Source organism: Phaethon lepturus, unplaced genomic scaffold (assembly GCF_000687285.1).
Source record: "Phaethon lepturus isolate BGI_N335 unplaced genomic scaffold, ASM68728v1 scaffold3057, whole genome shotgun sequence".
NCBI lineage: Eukaryota > Metazoa > Chordata > Aves > Phaethontiformes > Phaethontidae > Phaethon > Phaethon lepturus.
The window spans coordinates 197,194-216,545 of NW_010552343.1; the positions used below are offsets into that span (position 1 = coordinate 197,194).

The 19,352-nt window shown below is 40.4% G+C and overlaps 1 protein-coding gene across 1 annotated transcript in view; it reads left to right on the top strand.

Annotated features, from left to right (window-relative positions):
- The window catches only part of PDE1A (phosphodiesterase 1A, calmodulin-dependent), a 149,802-nt gene extending 132,459 nt beyond the window's left edge, over nt 1–17,343 (top strand). The window contains exons 13-14 of the mRNA XM_010291165.1: nt 145–329; nt 17,267–17,343. Coding sequence (XP_010289467.1) covers nt 145–329; nt 17,267–17,343 — 262 coding nt within the window. The remainder of the gene's footprint in view (nt 1–144; nt 330–17,266) is intronic.
- The last annotated feature ends 2,009 nt before the right edge of the window (nt 17,344–19,352 follow it).

The window sequence follows — 19,352 nt, forward strand, 5'->3', positions numbered from 1 at the left end:
TTGTATGTTAGGCACTCTTTGGTGAAAACTATTATTTTGAGTTAGTGATTGCATGTATATCCTAAGTAATTTGATTCAAGTTAACTGTGAATTGTTAAAATTGCCTGGCTGTGTTCATAATTTAGGGTTTTTTCCCTTCAGCAGCCAAAATAGTTTGGGAGCAGTAAGCAATGCTGAAGCACAAAGACGACTCAATTTTAAAAGTACAAGTGATGGTGGGACTCACACAGAAAATTCTCTAGCAACTGTAGACCTAACAAGCTTTAAGGACAACTTGATGAAGATCATTCAAGCAAACAAAGAAAGGTGGAAAGAATTAGCAGTAGAAGGTATGATATATTAAGGTGGAATGCTTTTATAGGTTACTCTCTAAGATCTCCCCTCATTTTTTAATTTCCTTCAACCTATAAAAATACATAGTTGTCTTGTATTCATGTATTTTATGTCTTAATGTTTGTTTAGATGGTCCTGTTTTGCTCTTCCAGGAGGTATAAAGAGATGTAGGTGGTCAGGGGATGAGAGGAAATCTTACAGCCTGTACAATAAGGCTCTGTGCTGCTCAGTTTATCTTTAGAAGTCTGGTTTAGAAATGTGCATTCTTGCACATTTAATCATAACTGATACTGACATTTGCTTTAAATGCCAAAATCAACAATTCAAAGTAGTATGTGCTGCCACATTTGTCAAGAAACATAGAAGTTGTACTTTGCTATTAGAAATGCTATTTGTTCCCCACTGTATGGAGCAAAATTCAGTATTGCAGGCTTCTTGGGACTATGCTGTAGGCAATTATTTAAATGACTCAATGGATCTAAAGATTTGGGCAATCACAGTATGTATTAGACCCAAACAAGGCAAAAAGTGACTCTTCATTTGCCGGTTGATAGTTAATAATGCCAAACCTTCAGCAAGCATCTTAGTTCAGAAGCCATACCTGAAAATTGTCTGGGGTTACAGTTAGCTGAGTGAAATGATTTGTGATAATTGTTGAACACAGTTTATAACTTTGACATAGGTTAAGTGAAAGGCATTTGGGAATATTTTGTCCACAGTCTGTGTTGTTTCTGAGTAAGCACCGGTAATATTTCAGTATAGCGTTTCACTGCTGAGACTAGTCTCACTGTACATGAACTGATACTGACTGCAGGTATCCTGGCATCCTGTGACAGCCTTGTCTTTCATCCCATCATCCAAAGCAGCACCTTTTTTCTCAAAGGGGTGTCAGACAAGACAGAAAAACACTGCTGAGCAGTGCTAAAATCTCATTTAGTGCTAAATTGTGAATGAATATTCTCATTAGGAGAATATTAAGAACAAGCTTCCATAATCTAATGTGACAATGGCTTGAGAGTTAGGTAGAAGGGGCAGCTGAGGAAGAGATTTAACTAATATTGTCTCTTTTTCATGAGCAGCTTCATATGATTAATTGCCTCTTTTGGTAGTGTCCAAATAATACTGACTGGTCAAAAGGACAAAGCTGCTAATTTGCGATGATCAGTAGTAATAGCAGACCATCAGAGTGCCCAAGACCGCTTAGCTACAGCCTGCAGAAATCAATCATGCAATATGGAAGAATGGAGAACTTGCTGTCTGGAAGTTAGCCGTTTCCAGTTACATCTAAATAACCAGTTTGATTTTGTTACATATTGTTTTGGAGGTGTGCAGTGCTATCAAAAAGATAATTTCCCCTTCATTTCCAGTGCTTTGTAGTGGTCTATAAATTACTGATAGATTTAGCCCAGTTTTACTGGGCTGTCGACAGCTGTTGAAAACACAAAACTTCTCACAGCAACAGATGTAAGAATTGTTTCTCTATACAGTCGGTATTAATGTGAGGCCCAGCAAGATCTAGGAAACTCCGGGCATGCTTTCTACTGTGGAAAACAGAGCTGTTAATGTTCAAGACTCCATGGACTTTGTTGAGATTGTAGTTGTCCATATTCTAGGATGCTCTTCTTTTCTTCCATCACCTTGACTAAGGAAGCATGTCTAAGTATTTCCTGAACAGAGTTATGGAATTACAGTAGAATGTACGTTAGGAAAACTGATAGATAAGTGGAAATAGCAGGTGTTGAGGCCAGAGCTTTATGAAAAATATCTGCTCTGTGTGATTGTGGTTGAATCTGTTTTGCAAAACCTCTGTGAGAGCAAGGAAGAGATTTATAGAAAACTGTGCCCACAAGGACACGACTTGCGGCAACATCTGCAGTTGGCTGGATCATTGCATGGAGACCTTCAGGGTGCCTGATTAGAATCTAGAGGAACCTTGTGAATAGTCCAAACACTTTTGAGTACAGATTTATATTTTGTTAGTACACGGATAGTAAGTTTTTTAATAAAAGCTGGGTGGGGGATTGTATAGATTTTGTGAAAGTTAAGATATTTTCCATTCATTTTTTGAAAGCAATCTGTGGGCTTTTAATCCATATGTGGGCACTAAGGGCTGCTGGAAAAGAGGTTTTCACTAAGTGAGCATAGCCTTCAATAGAGGACTATCTGAGGTAGCTCATACATTCCTTGTCACATAATGGGAGAGGGAATCTTCCCCAACTGGTCCAGATAGCAGTGTATCTGCACTGAAGCTGCACCCTGCAAAGGCTGAAAATCCTTAATTAGACTGTGCAAAAATAACATGTACTAAAGAATGAAAACTGTTGAAATACATCCCCTTTCCACTTGAAATTCCTTTCAGATTGCATTCAACTTTGACTAAGCTTGTAAGTGAATAGCATGAGACCTTGAACCTCAGATAACAGATCCAGACAGGATGGAAAAAAATTACCTTCTCTGACTATTGCTTGATGAAAAGTCTTTAGGTTGCTCTGGGCATATGTATGAAGTTGTGTTTTATTCATATGTTAGTAGGAGCATGTTCCAAGGTAAGAAATACCAGGGGTAAATCACTGCCAGGTGAAAGGAGTGTTGTTACTGCTATCATTATTCCTAGCTAGATGATTTGTGACAAACTGCAACGAACTGAGGGCACTGAGGAGGTCACTTGTATGAGGGCAGTATGCCATGGTAGTAAGCAGGCTGGCTGTTAGCTTAGCTCTCCAAACACACTTCCTGAGCTGCCTATGACAAACAGTACTTGTGCTGTTGAAAGAACCATCTGCATTCTTGTCAGTGGGCTCTGCAAACACTAGACATTGTTCCCAGATTAGTTCATAGGCTCAGGAGTTGTCTCTATAAAATGTAGTAATACAGCACAGACTTAGGAGAAGTTGTGTCTCTAAAATGCAGTAATATGGATGCACAAGTGGTACAGCAAGGAAAGCAACGACAATTCATATACTTCCCTGAGCATGACTTGAACTTGTTCCAGCTTCTCACTTTTTCAGGATAAGGCTACACGGGTGGCACTGGTTGGGAAAGCAGTTCAGCCAGAGGTGAGTGAGAGCTGAGGAAGATGGTCTGATTCCTATGCCTAGACAGGCCAGAGCAGGAGACCAAGAGACTCTGACAGTGCTGTTGACGGGGCAGCTTTCCTGGAGATGTAGCAGGCCCAGCGGCTGGTGCTACCCCTCCCTGAAAAGGTAGTTGCTGCTGAGACTTGATTCAGAGCAAGCAGCTTGTGCAAGGGACAGTGTGCTTTGTTTTGGAAAGGACAGTAAGGAAAGTGTTCATTTACCTAGGCAGCGGTTTGAGAGCTTCCTTAACAGAAGGCTCACTAAATGAGATGGCTCCATTTTGCTACAAAGACCAGGTCTTTTATAATTGATGCAGAGGAGCTCAGTGCTCGATAGCCTAAGGGTCCTCAACCTTTCACCACTGGAGAATTAGAGGAATGTTTCTCAGGCCTTTCAGGGAATGCTGTTAACAGGGAATTACCATAATGATCAAACATCTGGGATTCTAATTTGAAAGCCTTGATGTTTAATTAATATTCCAAACCCCTAATCACCGGATAATCTGTCTTTGTGCAGCTCAACACAGTGATAGAGAGACCATTCCATCCTGTGCTTTTTTCAACACATAGCAGTGATGGCTGCTGCTATTTGCAATTGTGGTAGTTGTAGCAAATAGACAGTAAAGATGCTCAGATGAGTCTCAGAGGTTGTTTCATTAGCGAAGATGTTTGCTAAATGGATTTTAAGGTCTGGAAGTTATTGACCTACTGAGAAAGCTGTAAGAAACACACAACTTCTTGGAAATATTTAAATATCATGTAAAATCCTTCATGATGCAGTTCTTAGAACACAAAGAAATTGTAATGCAATATTTTAAAAAATACAATGTTTATTTCTTATGCCTACAATGTTTATTCCTTCGTGCTTATTTTGTTCTATGAAAATGTTCTAAAGATTTACTAATCAAGTTGTCAGTGGTTGGCAAGCTCGGGTACTCTTAACAGAGTAAACAGGTATGGACTAGTAATCCTGTTTACCATCTGTTTGGTAGACATCAGTGTAAATAAAGTTAAAGAGATAAATAAGTATCATTATTTTCACTTTACATTTGAGCAAAAAGATGCACAGACAGCTTAGGACACTCACCTCAGGTTGTACCAGTAACATGAAGGAATGCAGCGTACGGAACCAAGGGTCCAGCCGCCAGTCCAACGGGCCCATCACTGCAGCATGCCAACGTTATTCATCGCCGGGATAATACAACAGCAGTGTTACTTGTTGTTCCCATTTTATGCTTATGTAACTCTTCTGAAGAATTAACTGTTACAGGACCTGAGTAAAGGTTGCATTATTTGCATGGAAAGTGATCAGCAACAAAACTTGTCCTCAAGACCTTTTGGCAGTGCGCTGTGCTGCACGGCTCAAAGGTGTATGTCTGGGATGACTGACCGCATCGGGACAGGATGAAAAATATGTGAGGCTGAATGAGGCTTTTGTACTCTCCTGTGCTTAATTTTGATAGTAAAAACGTGAAAAAATTACAACTACTGCATCTTTGGTGTAGAGATCAGGTGTTTGGCTTTTTTTTTGTGGGCAGCAACTTTGAATAACAAATGTCTCTTCTGAAAGACCTCTTCATGGTACCTGCAGGCCCCCCTCAGGCACTTTCAGTCCTGCATACTTCCAGTCACAATAAGCACAGGGCTCGGTTCCGTTTTGTGTGAAAGATTTTCTCTGTGGACTCACTAATAAGGAGAGTAACAGCTGCTGAAATGCGAAAATCTGAGAGTGATGATCTGATAGCATGTTAATGTGATTTAGCAACCGCTAGGAAGGGCAGGCAGTGGGAGGACACATGTGACAGTCACAGAAACCGACTGATGGTTTGGCACATGAAATCTGTCCTGATGGACTGTTGTAAGCCGTTGGAGAAAAATAAATTCACGGGGCTAAAGGAGTCCCATCTAGGACTGGGACAGTGACAGTGATTTTAATTGCAGTGCTAAAATGTTTAGCTTATAAGCAGTTTTAGGGCTAATCCAGAAAAGTGTTAAGAACAGTGGGAAAAGGAGAATTGTTCATCGTGGTCTAAGGAAACGCAATGAAGAGGTTGAGCTAAGAGAAGCAAAAAACGTTTTGTATTGGCAGTACCTGGTAAATCACAGACTAAGGAATGATAACTGAACCCGATAATAGAACCTGTTATATACCCCCTTGGAGTATACACCAGAGAGCCAGCCTACCTTTACACGTGACAAACTACATGACTTTAAACACCTTTTCCCTCCGGTAGGCTCAGAGCATCATGTCCCTCCCTTCCCCAGTCCCAAAAGTCCCATCATTCAAGCCCCAGTGTTTACAGCCAAACAGCAAAAGAGAACTAAAAGGAGGAGGTAGCCACCCTAGAAAACCATAAACTCAGAGATTATTTTTAACCAAATCTTTTAGTAAAAAGTTTTGATAGCTAATTAAGCCTTTGTTATGTTCTCTATATGACATAATGCCGTGACATCAAGTGCCACTGGATTACGTGGTTTGTAGTGGTTTTATATACTCTTACATCTGTGATGAAATTTGTGTGAGGACTTGAAAGTGGAGGGAATCAGCGTCTAAATAACTCTGTGGGTTACTGCAATGTACTCTTGGGTTTGAAAGTGGCAGGGTAGTTGGGAAAAATCACAGTTGTTTGGGAACTCTTGGACATGTCTTTAAACTTACTTGGGAATTTCAGAGGCACCAGGATCAGTCCTCTTGTTTTCTGCAAAGTTTTGATGCTTATTGCTGGTCTCTTCTACTTCTTTTTAAAATAGCTGATGTGAGAACAGTTCTTTTAGAAAGGTGTTCCTTCCCATGTTGTCCCAGTTTTGCTCTTTTGTCACTGCTTTGTGAAATTTTCTTTTCCAGTAAAAAAGAAGGCAGACAAGCCTAGAACTCAAAGTTTGTGGTAGTATACACAGAGAATCCATAACATCCAGCAGCATTCTTCATTACAGATTTGTCAAATAATTTAATTCTCAGTGAAGACGAACAGCTTTCCTCTCTAATTCTGTAGTTTGCTAATTCTTAATACTTCAATGTCATTATATCTTTCTGTAAGGGTAAGTTATTGTAGCTTATTTTCAACACAGCCAATGAAACTAGCAATATGATTCAGCAGACATTTGCTTTACTGGGGTTTAGCACTGTGGCAGTCACTGCCGTTAGCTGATTCAAGATGTTCTGCTTACACGTGGCTTTTCCTCTCCACTCTTAAGTCAGTCAGTTGCTGGAGACAGAAAGGTATCTTATAAGCCTTGTACTGTGCAGATGATAGTAGTTGAATGCTCTGTTTCTTATTACAGAAAGGCCAGGAAAAGAAAGTTGTATGGATGTATTCAGAAGAGAAAGTACCAAAATGTAGAAAAGCTTCCTCACCACTTAGGAGACCATGTCCTGGAAGTGTTGCTGCATACACAGGCAGTAATGTAGCTGAACTGGTAGAAACCAGTGCTGTAGTTGATAATGCAGACTCACCAGAGCTTCTGCAGCAGCAGAGCAGAGATGCTTTGGAGAGCCCAGTCCTATGGCACTGTGCTTAGAGACTGAGCCACGTTACAGTTTTAGTGTTTTGTGGACAGTTTAGTCCTCCGTTGGGCTGACAGGAATTCAGTGCCCCCATTCACTCCAGCAAATAATAGTAGAAAAAGAGCTTAAAGAACTCACTTATTAAGCCCCCCTCCCCCAAAAGTGACTTAATGAAAGAAGAGTACTATCTGGTGAAAGGAGAGGAAAGAAGTCATCTTCACTAGTTAACACATTTTCTATAGATGCAAAATTACTAATTACCAGAATTTTTCAACTATTCTGAAATTTGGCTATTGCCTTATGACTCCTGACAGTTTTCCAAACAAAACAATGCATTACAATTATTTTGCCAACAGCCCAGCCTAAACACAAGGGAAGAAAGACAGCACTTCTATGTGTTTATGTATCAAATGCTATTGTTGCTTCTTAGGAAGGACGGTGATTTAAGGCAGGAGTTCAGAAACAGCGCAGAAGTACAGAAGGAAAGGGATAAGATTGAGTCACCCCTAACAGACCAGTTAGGAGAAGCCATTTGTTTTACAAATGAACTCACACAAATTTTGCTGAATAACACTTTGGTTCTTGTAAAGAAAACAATGCCAAACAGTTGAAAATATGTAAACAGGCCTGGCTCCAGGCACTTTTACCAAGTTAAAACAGAGAGCGCAAAACTAGTATCAACAGTCGCACATGGCCGGAGTTCACTGCACTGCACAACACACTTCTGTCTGCCTTTATCTGAATGGATATGTAGCATGTTCCACTGATGTACCATAAAAATCCAGTATTTTTCATCTTTTTGGCAGTGTATTTCATAGGGATTGAAGCTGAGCGGAGCAAAGCAACTCAGAACATAGACTCAAGACATTCAGCAGATGAGAGACTTAATACCGAGAAAAAGGAATGGGGGTCCTAATGAAAGTTGTGATATCATCATAGAGGATTTTGTACTTGAGGCTTCCCAGTCACAACGAGTAGCCACTCCTCCTAGTTGCCCTGAATAAACTCCTCCCAAGTGGACAAGATACTTTTCTTCAAGCTTATTTAACTGAGAGTGACTTTGAAATTTTATCACCATGGTAATGGTAATCACAGATATGATTATCAGCATAAAAAGACTAATGTTTAGCAATAGTTTTAACTCCACCGATATTAAAATGCCACAGTATTTTTCATACAAGTATGACAGGAAGTATAAGAACTGACAAAAGAAGGAAATTATTTAACTATTCCATGCTTCTGCCCATCAGTTCAAGTTTGGAGGTGTTCCTTTCCATCCCATTTCACAGGCCGAATTGTGCTTCAGGGGGAACTGTCTTTGGACTCAGAAAAGTGAGGTGATGAAGACGCTAAATGCTGACTGTGGTAGAAATGTGATTATAGACTGGGCTCTCTTTCAGTTGTCATATGCAATCACTTTTGGTCTGGATTTGGACTGTTCACTAACAACCAAGAGTTTCTGGGAGCTGCCAGCTGATCTCAATAGATATCTCAGTGCTTAGTTTCCATCCTTAACACAGTGTGCTCAGCCAAGTTGGAAATTTTATGCAATAACACGCAGCTATTTTGTGGAGGTGTTGCTGAAAATGCAATGCTTTCACTTTTTAAATTTATAGTGTTTTGTATCTTCTATAGAAGTATACAGATTCTAAAATCTGAATTTATGAAACATAGATTCTAATAGCATGAGAAATAGACCCTCCATGAAGATGGTACAGTTACTTTTTATCAGACTTTTCATGCTCCATCACAAGTTTTCGATTCTGTTTTCCTCATCTTCTAGTTCCTCCTGGTACCACCTCTCTGTACCTCTCTGCTCTGTCTCATTTTACTCTGGTCCATTTCATTTGTACTGTTCTCCAAGTCTCTGCAATAGAGCAAGGAATAGACCCTCCCACAAACATTATTTTCTCCTGTAGCTGCTGTCTCCTGAAGCACAACTTTCCCCATATTTCTTCCTTCCCATCCTGTATGTGCCACTAGCCATAACGGCAGCAGTACTGGCTTTTTTTCCACCCTGTTTGTCCCTTTAGCCATAACGGCAGCAGTACTGGCTTGCATGCATGTAACCCGCTGTAACTTGTTCCGGCTGAAGCTCTGTATTAGCTGACATTTTGGACATTTCCCAACTGATAGGCCAGCGTTCTCCAGGGCTTCCTTTCAGTTCTGATGCCTTCCCCATCCCCAGCAAGATGCTCCCCTCCGTGCCCTTTCTCTGTGGCAGAACTGATGAGCTCTGCTTCTCCTAGTCCTGTGGTGGTAAACACCACTGCTGGGGGATGTGCCTGCAGCATGGGGTCCTCCTGCTCCCATCCTTCAGCTTACGGTGTGTCTGATGATGCTCCTTGCTCTGTACTATGGCCAAAAAAATAAGAGGTACAAATTAAAGATCAAACCAGAAAGTGGACCACTATGGTTCAGTTGCAATACTTAATCAGAAGCAGAATATGACCCACATTAAAAAAAAAGAAGTCAATGTTCACAGTGTTCCCATGTGCAGCTCTATTAGTCACTACTCTGAAATCAAGCAACGGTGGCATACCCTTCTTATCTAATTCACATATTTTGTTCCCTCTTATAGAAGAACTTGTGAAAAATGTTGGTGAACAGGAAAAAGACCAAAGCAGAAATTCCACAGATGCACAGTTGCAGGAAGAGACAACAAGGATACAAAATGAGAGTAGTCAGGGAAGCGATGGTACAACCTGTCCTCCCAGATCCATCGTCCTACAAGTAGTCTCTTTCGACTTTCCCCTGAGTGATGAATCCAACTCAGAAAAATGCACTAACTCTGATCCGAACCAGAAAGATCACACCGATGCCCAGCAAGAAACACAGAATACAGACCCACTGAATGGTAATACTTCATCACAGAGCACCAGTCAATCTAATGAAGCTATCCAGGGTGAAGCTGCAGCAAGTTTCTGGTATCTCCCTGTCAAACATCGACAGTAATGTAAAATACCGAAATAAGGTGTTCTACAAACCACCAGCGTAAGACAGTTTCTTCAGGCATGTGTAGGAACAGTAGTGTCCCAAAACCATCAAATAAAAGCTCTTTGATATAAACAAATATAGTCTTCTTGATATTAGCTGTTTGGTATTTAGTAGAAAATTTTTTACATAAAATACCAAGACCTTTAGTTGATCTGGAAGAATGATTTTAAAGTAATTTAAAGATGCAAATTTGCAATTAAATAGCAGTTTGTTACCAGCAAATGAGGTAGACTTTCAAAACAGAACTAGCTAACATTTTATCTTTGAATAGGTAATTATTCTCATGCTATTAAAATGCACTCCCCTTAGTTTAGGCAGCTAATATGATTATTATTTTGTAAACCACATCCTTTGTACTAAATGTAATGTGAATTTTAGAGTTAACTTGAAGTAGAAGGAATTTGCTAACTGTAGTAGGCATGAGACTGCGTCATTCTCATAGTCAGAGAGATCAGTCTTCTGACTGTAGTTTGCAGGACAAGCAGAGCAGCCAGAAAATCCCTATAATGTCAGAATATTTTTTTAGAATGTAAGCATTTTATCACAAGCTGACTATGATTTAGTGTCTGGTGATTGTAAGACAGTATCAAGGGCAAGATGCCCAAGCAATAGGAGTAGATGTTACCAAAGTAAGAGAAAGTGACTGTGCATTTCAATTTTATTTTCTGAATTTGCTTATTGTTAGAATAAGCTTTGAGGTATTAGGTTAATGAGAATAATCAAGGTATGTAATGACACTTCTTTTCCTCACTTCTAATTAAAATGCTAAACTCATCAGTGCTTTTATGACAGTGAGCCTTGCAATATTGTGCCAAAAGTATGGCATTGTCTGAGCAGCAACATTGAAGTGCTTATAAGGCTTAGCTTAGGCATAAGTATAGGAGTTGGCATATTTCTCAAAAATGCTTTTTATGGAGAACTCCCACTTATTCTAGAGTTCCGCATTCCAGCATTTCATGCTTTTATTGCTGACAGGTTTTTTCCATCAGAAATAACAGATGGTTAATTTAGGGTCCTAAGTCAAAATATTTACACTAAAATTCATTTCACATCATTTGAAGTTGTCTAATAATTGACATTTTTGTCTTTTGACATGTATTTTTTGCGCCAATTTTTGTATTAAAGCCCAGCTTGAAATTCGAGTGCCTTAGAAAATTTTCCCATCTCCTGGATGAGGAACCCAGTAGGGATTTATCTTTCAAACTATGCAGAAGGCAGTTGTGGTGTAGCTCTCCTTGGGGGTCTTTAGATGGCTGACCAACAAAAATGCTGTTTGAGAGATCAGATATAACTCAGCATGCAGTTAGTGCACTCTGTTGCCTTGTCAATCTTTACATTCCACCTTTCCTATGAGAAAAGAGATTTCTTATTTTAGAGAAAGCTAATCTCATTCATTTTCTAAGGCAGGGAATTTTCTACAGAGTGCCTTGTATTTTAACACTTCAAACTGCAAAATTTATGAAAAGGGTAAGAAGTGGATGAGTTTGTAATGTGTGTTTCCAAAGGCAAACATGATCTGGAAGCTATTTTTTTCTTAAAGATAGTTAAAACTTTTTAATAACATGGATTCCACTAATCCAAGGATATTATTTCACTAGAGATGGCAATAGTAAAAAAGAGTTCAGATACATCATGAAATAGAAAAAAGAGATTGATTTAATTATTTTGTGGAAATATAGTATTGGTAAGGTCCTGAACTAGAAGTCAGAGCTCATACGAGGACATCACACAGCTCTTGCATCACTAAAGGGGCGGTAGTACTTAAACCGTGGACTAATAACAAGTCATGGAAAAAGGGGAGGTATAGCAGGAAAAATAACTGCATCAAGTGATTAATCACACAGTAAGAGAAGCAGCAAATTATTTTAAGGCAACTCCTGAGGTTGAGTGATGAGCCTATACTCCTGTGCTGGGAGTCCCCAACTTACATCTGAGCCGTTGTAGGTTTTGCGGCACACACCTCAGTTGCTGCTGATTGCCACAGAAAGTTTAGATATAGAAATGTAGGTTTCTCTACTGAAACTAAACGTCTGTGCCTGAAAGTATTAAACTGCTGTATATAGATCTTTGGAAATGAAATGGAACTGAAAGGATTTTTCTCCAAACCCTACTTTACTACAAGCTGTGCCTCTTCTTGCTGGTGAAGGTGTGTAAAAAGTAGAGGCTACTGCTCACGCCATTATCAAACACAAAATTCTGTTCTGAACAGGTCTTCAAATTAGTTTGAAAACCGCTCATCTGATATGGTTTGCAAACAAATGTAGTCATCAATTCTTGCTGTTGTCATGGGAAATTATACTGTCACAGGAAATTATATTGTGAAAATGCTGTTGTCGTGGGAAATTCAGAGAATTTATGAGTTCCCAATAGTGACTTTTCACCTATTTGCAGACCTGTCAGTCCTTAAAATTTTTCCAGTGGAAATGTAGGTCCCTGGTCAGCCAACTTAAGCCTGCAGAAAGTAAATTTGCATTTCTTTTAGTCTCATGAACCTTTCATGGATCCCCTCATAAGTAATTCATAGTCCCTCAAGTCAGAAAACCACAAGGTGAAGCTAGGTTTCTGATGTACACCATCACAAATCTTTTAGTAGAGTGATACTATGCATAGAATAAGGATACTGGTTAAGTGGTATTTTTAAAGGCATCTGATATTTGAACGCGAATTTAGTTGTCATTTTATGTGAAACTTCTGCTCACTGTGGTATGTTGAATTTACTCTCATCCACCTCCCTCAGTGATTATTTGTGTTCATTTTCCAGCATAGATAAATACCCAGGTAAATGGAGAGCTTGATTAATGTTTTGCCTGGTTTCTGTTGATGTCAGAGTCCACTACTCTTTGACCAGGTTCTTTTAGATATTCCATGTGTGAAGGTTGTAACATTTAATATCTAATTTACCTGTTTGAAGATAGTTGATGTTACATGGGATTTCCTATTTAGCAGAGTGATACAAAATATACTGAAAGCACACTACCAATGTAAGTTACGCTTAGCAAAACAGAGCAGTCGCAGTACGCTGCTCAATCACAATGCCGATGCAATTCCCATTACTTGTCTCTTGAATATGCACACCATCACGACGCTGGGCGTCCCCAGTCACCAGTAAGGCATAGATGAGTTGAAGCCAACTCAAGCCCATTGCTCTCTTCAAAATTCTTTTACTAGTTGTTTAGTTTTTATACTCTGTGTTGGGCTGAGACACGTATTCACTCTCCTCCATGCTGGCCTGGCTAACTCAGGGAGACAGTCATACCCCTCTAATGAACTCAGGGAGAAACTTCTGCACCACTGGTTGATCCCCTCAATGGGGATATAGTCAGTGGATCCACTCAACTGGCATAGGTGCTTATCTGAAAGAAAGGCCACCCTCTGCTCCCCTTTGTGTTGAGATTGTCCGCTTGCTTTGCAACAGCTCTGCTCAGTCACCCCGTGCATTGTCTCCCGAGCTCGATGGGCCCATCTCCATTGAGCCGCCTTCTATTATAGGGGTTTATTGGTCAGTCACAGTATCAATTACATTCTGGTTTTATGTTACTAAGTAGTTTGATTTATACTTTAAATTTAATAACATTTCATTCTTGCATTTTCCCTATTTTCCCAAAATTTAAATCTGTCATAGAAAAATATTTTGAATATCTATGGTCTTTTGAAATGATTTACAGAGGGACTGTGTCATCATATTCCTAAAACTTTATGTCCTAAGGACAGATCAGCCATGTTACTATTTAGTGAGAAGTCTGACTGTATGTTATCTAAATACTATAATCTTTTAAGTCAGCGATGTCCCTTTCACAGAACTTGATGCTTCTAATAAATCTCAGGGAAGACCCAGTATTAATTTCTAAACTCTGTCATAGATGATATAATAACATATACGGTGGGCTGTTCCTGTGCCTGCCAATGAAACAAGTATAGTGCAGGGATTTACATCACTGTAATGCACAGGGGCCGGGGCAGCAGACTTCCTACAAACACACGGTGAGACTCGGGTCCTGGCTCTTGCAGACAAAATGAATTAATACTGGGTTTCAGCAGCAGGTTTAAGTACCTCTGCAGAGATTGTTTGTGCCTCACCGTTAAAGCTAACTGAAAAAAGACAATGCAGGCGTTTAGTATTGAAATACTCTGCAATATTCAATAGCAAAGGGAAAACTCAGGCTAAAATGTTTCACATTTCTCTTTCGCGGTGGTGAAATGATTTCATGTCATTCTAAATGGAGGGAATTGCTTTAAACTGTCGTTATTGTCTGAATGTAGACGCTTAATATTAGTGTTTTTGCAAGTGTTTTCATTGCTGGAGTGCGTGTAGGAGCCCCATAACTACAAATAGCACAGCAGTCTCTGTTTTCTCCTCACACTCCCCCCTCCTTTTTCTCTGTAGGAGTGATATTTGAGATGGTCAAGAGTGAGCGTGTTGTGTGTGATGCAGTAGCACTCGGCACAGAAGGGATATATAGCATGGGTAGCACCCCCACTTCTCACTTTTGCACCTCTGTTGGTGGCCAGCAGATCCAGACGGGACTCCTTCAGCCAAGGTCAGACAGTTTCAGTGGAATGCCAGGTAGTTTCAGTGGAATGCCACTTCAAGCAAACAGAAGGTAGCATAGATACGGCCTTACGTTTTTTCCCTTGTTCCCAAATTAGAGTTCTTTCATTATTCTAAGCAGCACTATACATCTATCGGGACATTATTAGCTTTCTCCATGATAGATTTTTCTACCTCTGTGCTTGCGGTACTGAGGACGGAGGGTAGAAGGCTAAAGCGGTGTCCGGAGTGCTTGCTGACTCCCGGGACGGGGAAGTAACTCCTGCGGGCGCTGGGGCTGGGACAATGAGACAGAAAGTAAAACGAAAAACGACATGGTTGTTCAGATTGAAATTTCTTATGTTAGCTATCATTGTTCTGTCTTTATGAAAAGCAGCAAACTCAGTTTGGTTCTGAGTTATTTTCTTCTATTTGAGTCTGATTGAATTATAACAGAGACGGGGAGCACTGGAAGATGATCTGTCTGCGAACTGTCACTGAACGTTTGGATGTACTGTGATGAAGGGCTTCCCCATTAAAAAAAAGAAAAAAGGGACTGTTTTCTTCTCCTTGTATCACATCTCTCTCTAGCTGTAGTTCTTGTAGACTATCACATTTTATTAACAGGAGTAGCTGTGCCCTGCGTCCTGGTCAGTGCGAAGGCAGAGCCGGAGGGCCGCTATTACAAGAACTTCAGTTGTGACTGAATGCAATTTTTCTCCACAATACCTTTGTCCTTTCCATCATCTCACTTTCATTTAATTGAATGTTACAAGATTAAGTGGAACTATTATAAGGTGATTTTTTTTTAAGTGATGATTTTCCTTTTCTCCTGAGTGATTTATTAATTAGAACATTAATTTTAAAAACTGCTTATGTTTAATTAAACAACTCCACGTTTCAATGATTTATAAACGCTAATTGGCACACTTAACTTTTCAGTCATGGTGATAGCCACATTAATCCTTAACATCAAAATGTAAAGGAGATAATAAATCCGTGATACAACAGATTATCAGTAACTTTGCTCCGTATGACAGTAGAGGACTACCCAGTCACATCGAGTTATATACAGTGTTCCCCGTCATCGGCAGTCAGTAAGTGAAAGCCTCTTGAGGATAACCGGGTTAAATAGCAGTGGACAGATCCACACCAACAACATGCCGGTTTGATACACGGTACCGCAAGCGGCATCGAGTAATCACCCGTGCCACGCAAGCGCTAGTGATCGTTCGGTGCCGCGGGGGCCCTGTGCCGCTCAGCCGAGCGCGGACCCCTTCGCGTCCGTGCAAAGCGGGCGCGGATTGCTGTGGTACCTGGTTCGTTAGCGTTCCTTGTGCACGCTGTGCGGCTTTAGAAGTCAATGTTTACTTTTCATGAAAAATAAAGTTTTTGTTTTAAGGCCTCCGCAAACCGCTCCTATCCCACTCCTAAAACCCTGCTAAACACTCTACGTCAAGTATAAAACTTTAATATTTGGGTCAATTAGATTTTACTTTCATACCCCTTCCCACCCCAATTCTTTTTTATGGATAATAATAAAAGTTTCTCTAAATCCCTGCAAAAACAACTACAGACTGAAAGATCTGGTGAAGTTCTTGTTCTAATTCATCTTAGTCCAATTTTGAGACTTCAAAATCCTTTAGAGAGCTGCTTGTCTATATTCTACTCACACAAAATTTATGTAAAATAAGGGGGACAGGGAAGACTGCTGCTTGGGGGAATATGGCCCATCCACTGGCGGCCGCGTTACAGAGTAAGCAGCAGCGACTCTGTCACCGCTCATGGCAATGAAACAAGGGTAAAATCAGTAGCAATCCTCACTGGTTTACAGTGAAGCCATGATAAATTCATAGCTATTAATTTTCTTCTTTCCTCATTGTCATGAGCTCCCTTTTCCTCTGTTCCCTTTCTCTTTTCTAAACTATGAGCCTCTTCTTCAACTTCAACTTGCTGCCTTTCAGTTTTCGTTTCAGGTCACACATCATCCGCTTTCCCTTTCAGCTGCTTGTACCTTTGTTTTCCGTCTTTCAAAAATCTTCCCCTGCCTGTATTCTTATTTTTACAATTTTTTCTCCTTCTCCCAGCTCGTCTTTTCCACTTTTGAGACTTCTGTGCTTTTCCTTTTTCACATTTTCAGTTCGGCATTATTAATCTCTGGAGGGATCACTCAATCAACTGGTTAAAACTATATTATAACTAGTAAATAACACGTCAAGTTTGCTACGTTCTCCCCGTGCCTACTATCTCTAGTTTATAATTTCCTCAGCTGCACTCACTCAAAATTACTGAGGGAATAGTTTAAGCAGCAGCTTAATATTATGATTGGCGGTTTGAAATTAATGTTGTATCACTTAGTTTGAAAGCTACTTGTGTCACTCAGTGTCATTGCTCCTATCTGGTTGAATTGAGTTCTTACAACTTGACATCGGCATCTTTCATTAGATGAGCTGAGGGAGGCTTACTCCCAGTTTGAATGCCTACATTAAACAGCACTTCGCTGCAGAGGGTGAATTTTGATTTTCAGTAAGTTGGAAGGAAAAATAAACCAAACCCACTTTATTAACACTTACTTATGTAAATGTCATCGTAGTTTTGTTTCATGATGTGATCTATTGCTGTCATTCTATCTTATGGATAAGCCATAATGATTAGTTAGTTCAATCCTATGCTTACTCCGGTGAGAAAGCAATTAAAGCAAGCAGTGCCTGAAACCTCATTTTAACTTTAAAAAAGTCAAGGGGAAAAAGTTCCTGTACAGGGCTGCGCAGATTCTCTTGGTTAACTTCCTCACTCAGGTTCCCAGTCACTTCTGTTTGTCTTCCAGGTGAGCCTAAACACTGCAAGAAGTCAGAAGATACAGTAAAAGCCACTGAGCAGAATGAAGCACTGATGCAGAACTAGATTTGCTATTTCATAAAAGCTTCTGACATTTCAGGCAGGACAGGTAATTTTGTAATTTCTTTCTTATAGTGGGGAGAGTTTTAGACCATAAAGACTCACTTATTTCTATTATTATCCTCTTTGTTCTGTTCCAGTTGTGGTTTTATTACAAAATTTTTACATGGGGACATGGTACATCCCACTTTCTATGTCCCCTTAAAAGCCATTCAGTATAAAGAAGGGGAAAACAATGCTTTTATGTCTCCGAATCCTTAATGTTAGACTAAATGCGCAAGCAATAAAACACGCTCAATTCATGTGCATTAAATACAGGAAGTAATAGTATTAAAAACCTGTTGCTTATGAAGCTTCATTTGACCTCTGTTGCAGGAGAAAAGAACTCTAGCTGTTCCTACCCTGCGCTGTTAGAGGCTGTTGTCTGTCAACTCGTTCTTGGATCATCCTGTTTCTGTGGAGAGTGATCGGACAAAATGATCAAAAGTGTAACATGTAAAACCCTGAGCTGGTAACTCAAGGCACTTAACAGATCGCAAAATTTCAGTTGTATTTGTTGTTGCTATTTCCTCTTCTATTCAGCTTTCTTAAACTAGCCAAAATACTTTTTTCAGCCAAAGTTGAACCTCGCTTTATTGCGTCACGGACACCAGACATTTCCGGTTAACTATGAGACGTGTGAAAACATGACATTTATCATCTGCCCGGGATTGCTGTAACGTATCACTGCTACTGGCGTCCAATGGAAACGGAAAGTCAAAATTAAACGTTGTTATAGATACTTGTTCATGCAACCATGCTGCATGCAACATCAAAGTCCTACTTGTTAGCTTCCGTAAAATGTCTGGAAATAAAAATATGTAGACTGTAGAGGGAGGTTGCACAGTTACACTGCCCAGCCTGCATGGATAACGATTCTTCCCCGCTGTGGTGGCTGCCATGTGGAGACAACTGGTGTTTAACAAATCAGTATTCACAATATCTCTTTAAAATTACTTAAATAGCATCCAGTGTTAAAGATTAAAACGTCCTCAGTCCTACAGTATTTTAGAAGACATCGGTAATGGTATCAGTCCTACCGTGAAGCTGGTGCTTGTTTTGTAGGGTGGAAGAGACAGCTACAGGAATACATGAAAATTGCATCGATTCAGCAAAATATTGTGTTGCCTCTCAGACCAACTGGAAGGTGACACTGAGGCCTTATATCACGGTTTGTCTCAAATGCAAAGGTGACAACATGGATCTTGCAAAATCCTTGCTAAGACTGTTTCATTAAAAGAAAACACCAGACCATCTTTCTCTGAGAGGCAACAAAAACGGAGCATTGCAAGCTCTTCAAGAAGCCTCAGAATGAGCCCTCCAGCCTGAACTGTGCCCAGAAAGAGACTCCATTTTCATCTCCACTTCCCTCGAGCTGCACGTGACCTCTCCTGGCTTGCCCAGACATCCCTCGCACTGCAGCCAGCCTCATCTTCCTCTGCTGGAAACTGCCAGGAAACTTCCATGCTCCTCTTCGCATTGTAGGCGCTTGGGTGGCTCGGATCGCCGCGCTCCTGGTTCTCCTTTTCGGACCCTGTGGTTATTACCTCACTGACCAAAAAGTCTTTACAATCAGCCATGGTCCACTCTGAAGCGGACTCATGGGGGCGGTGGCACTCCCCTCAATGCAGGGGCCAACGGGTGATTGAGGTTTATGTGCTATTCATCTGCTGCTTCAGGGATCTAACCGGAGCTCAACAGGCATCAGGCTCAACCTCAACAAGGGCACGCTTTGTCCCGATTGAAGGAATCAGAAAACAGTCACCCTAGACTGAGGAACCCTTACGCATCCATACCTGTTGACTGTCTCTTTTCTGGCAGCGGAGCAATCGAAACTGAGCTGGGAACGGTGCGAGCTCCAAGCCGTGCGATAAGGGCATGCCAAAAGGTGGAATTCCTGTCATTGAATATGTAAGCCATATACATGCTATGCATAAGTAGTGTGCATAGTTTTAACTTAAGAAATGTTTGTGCAT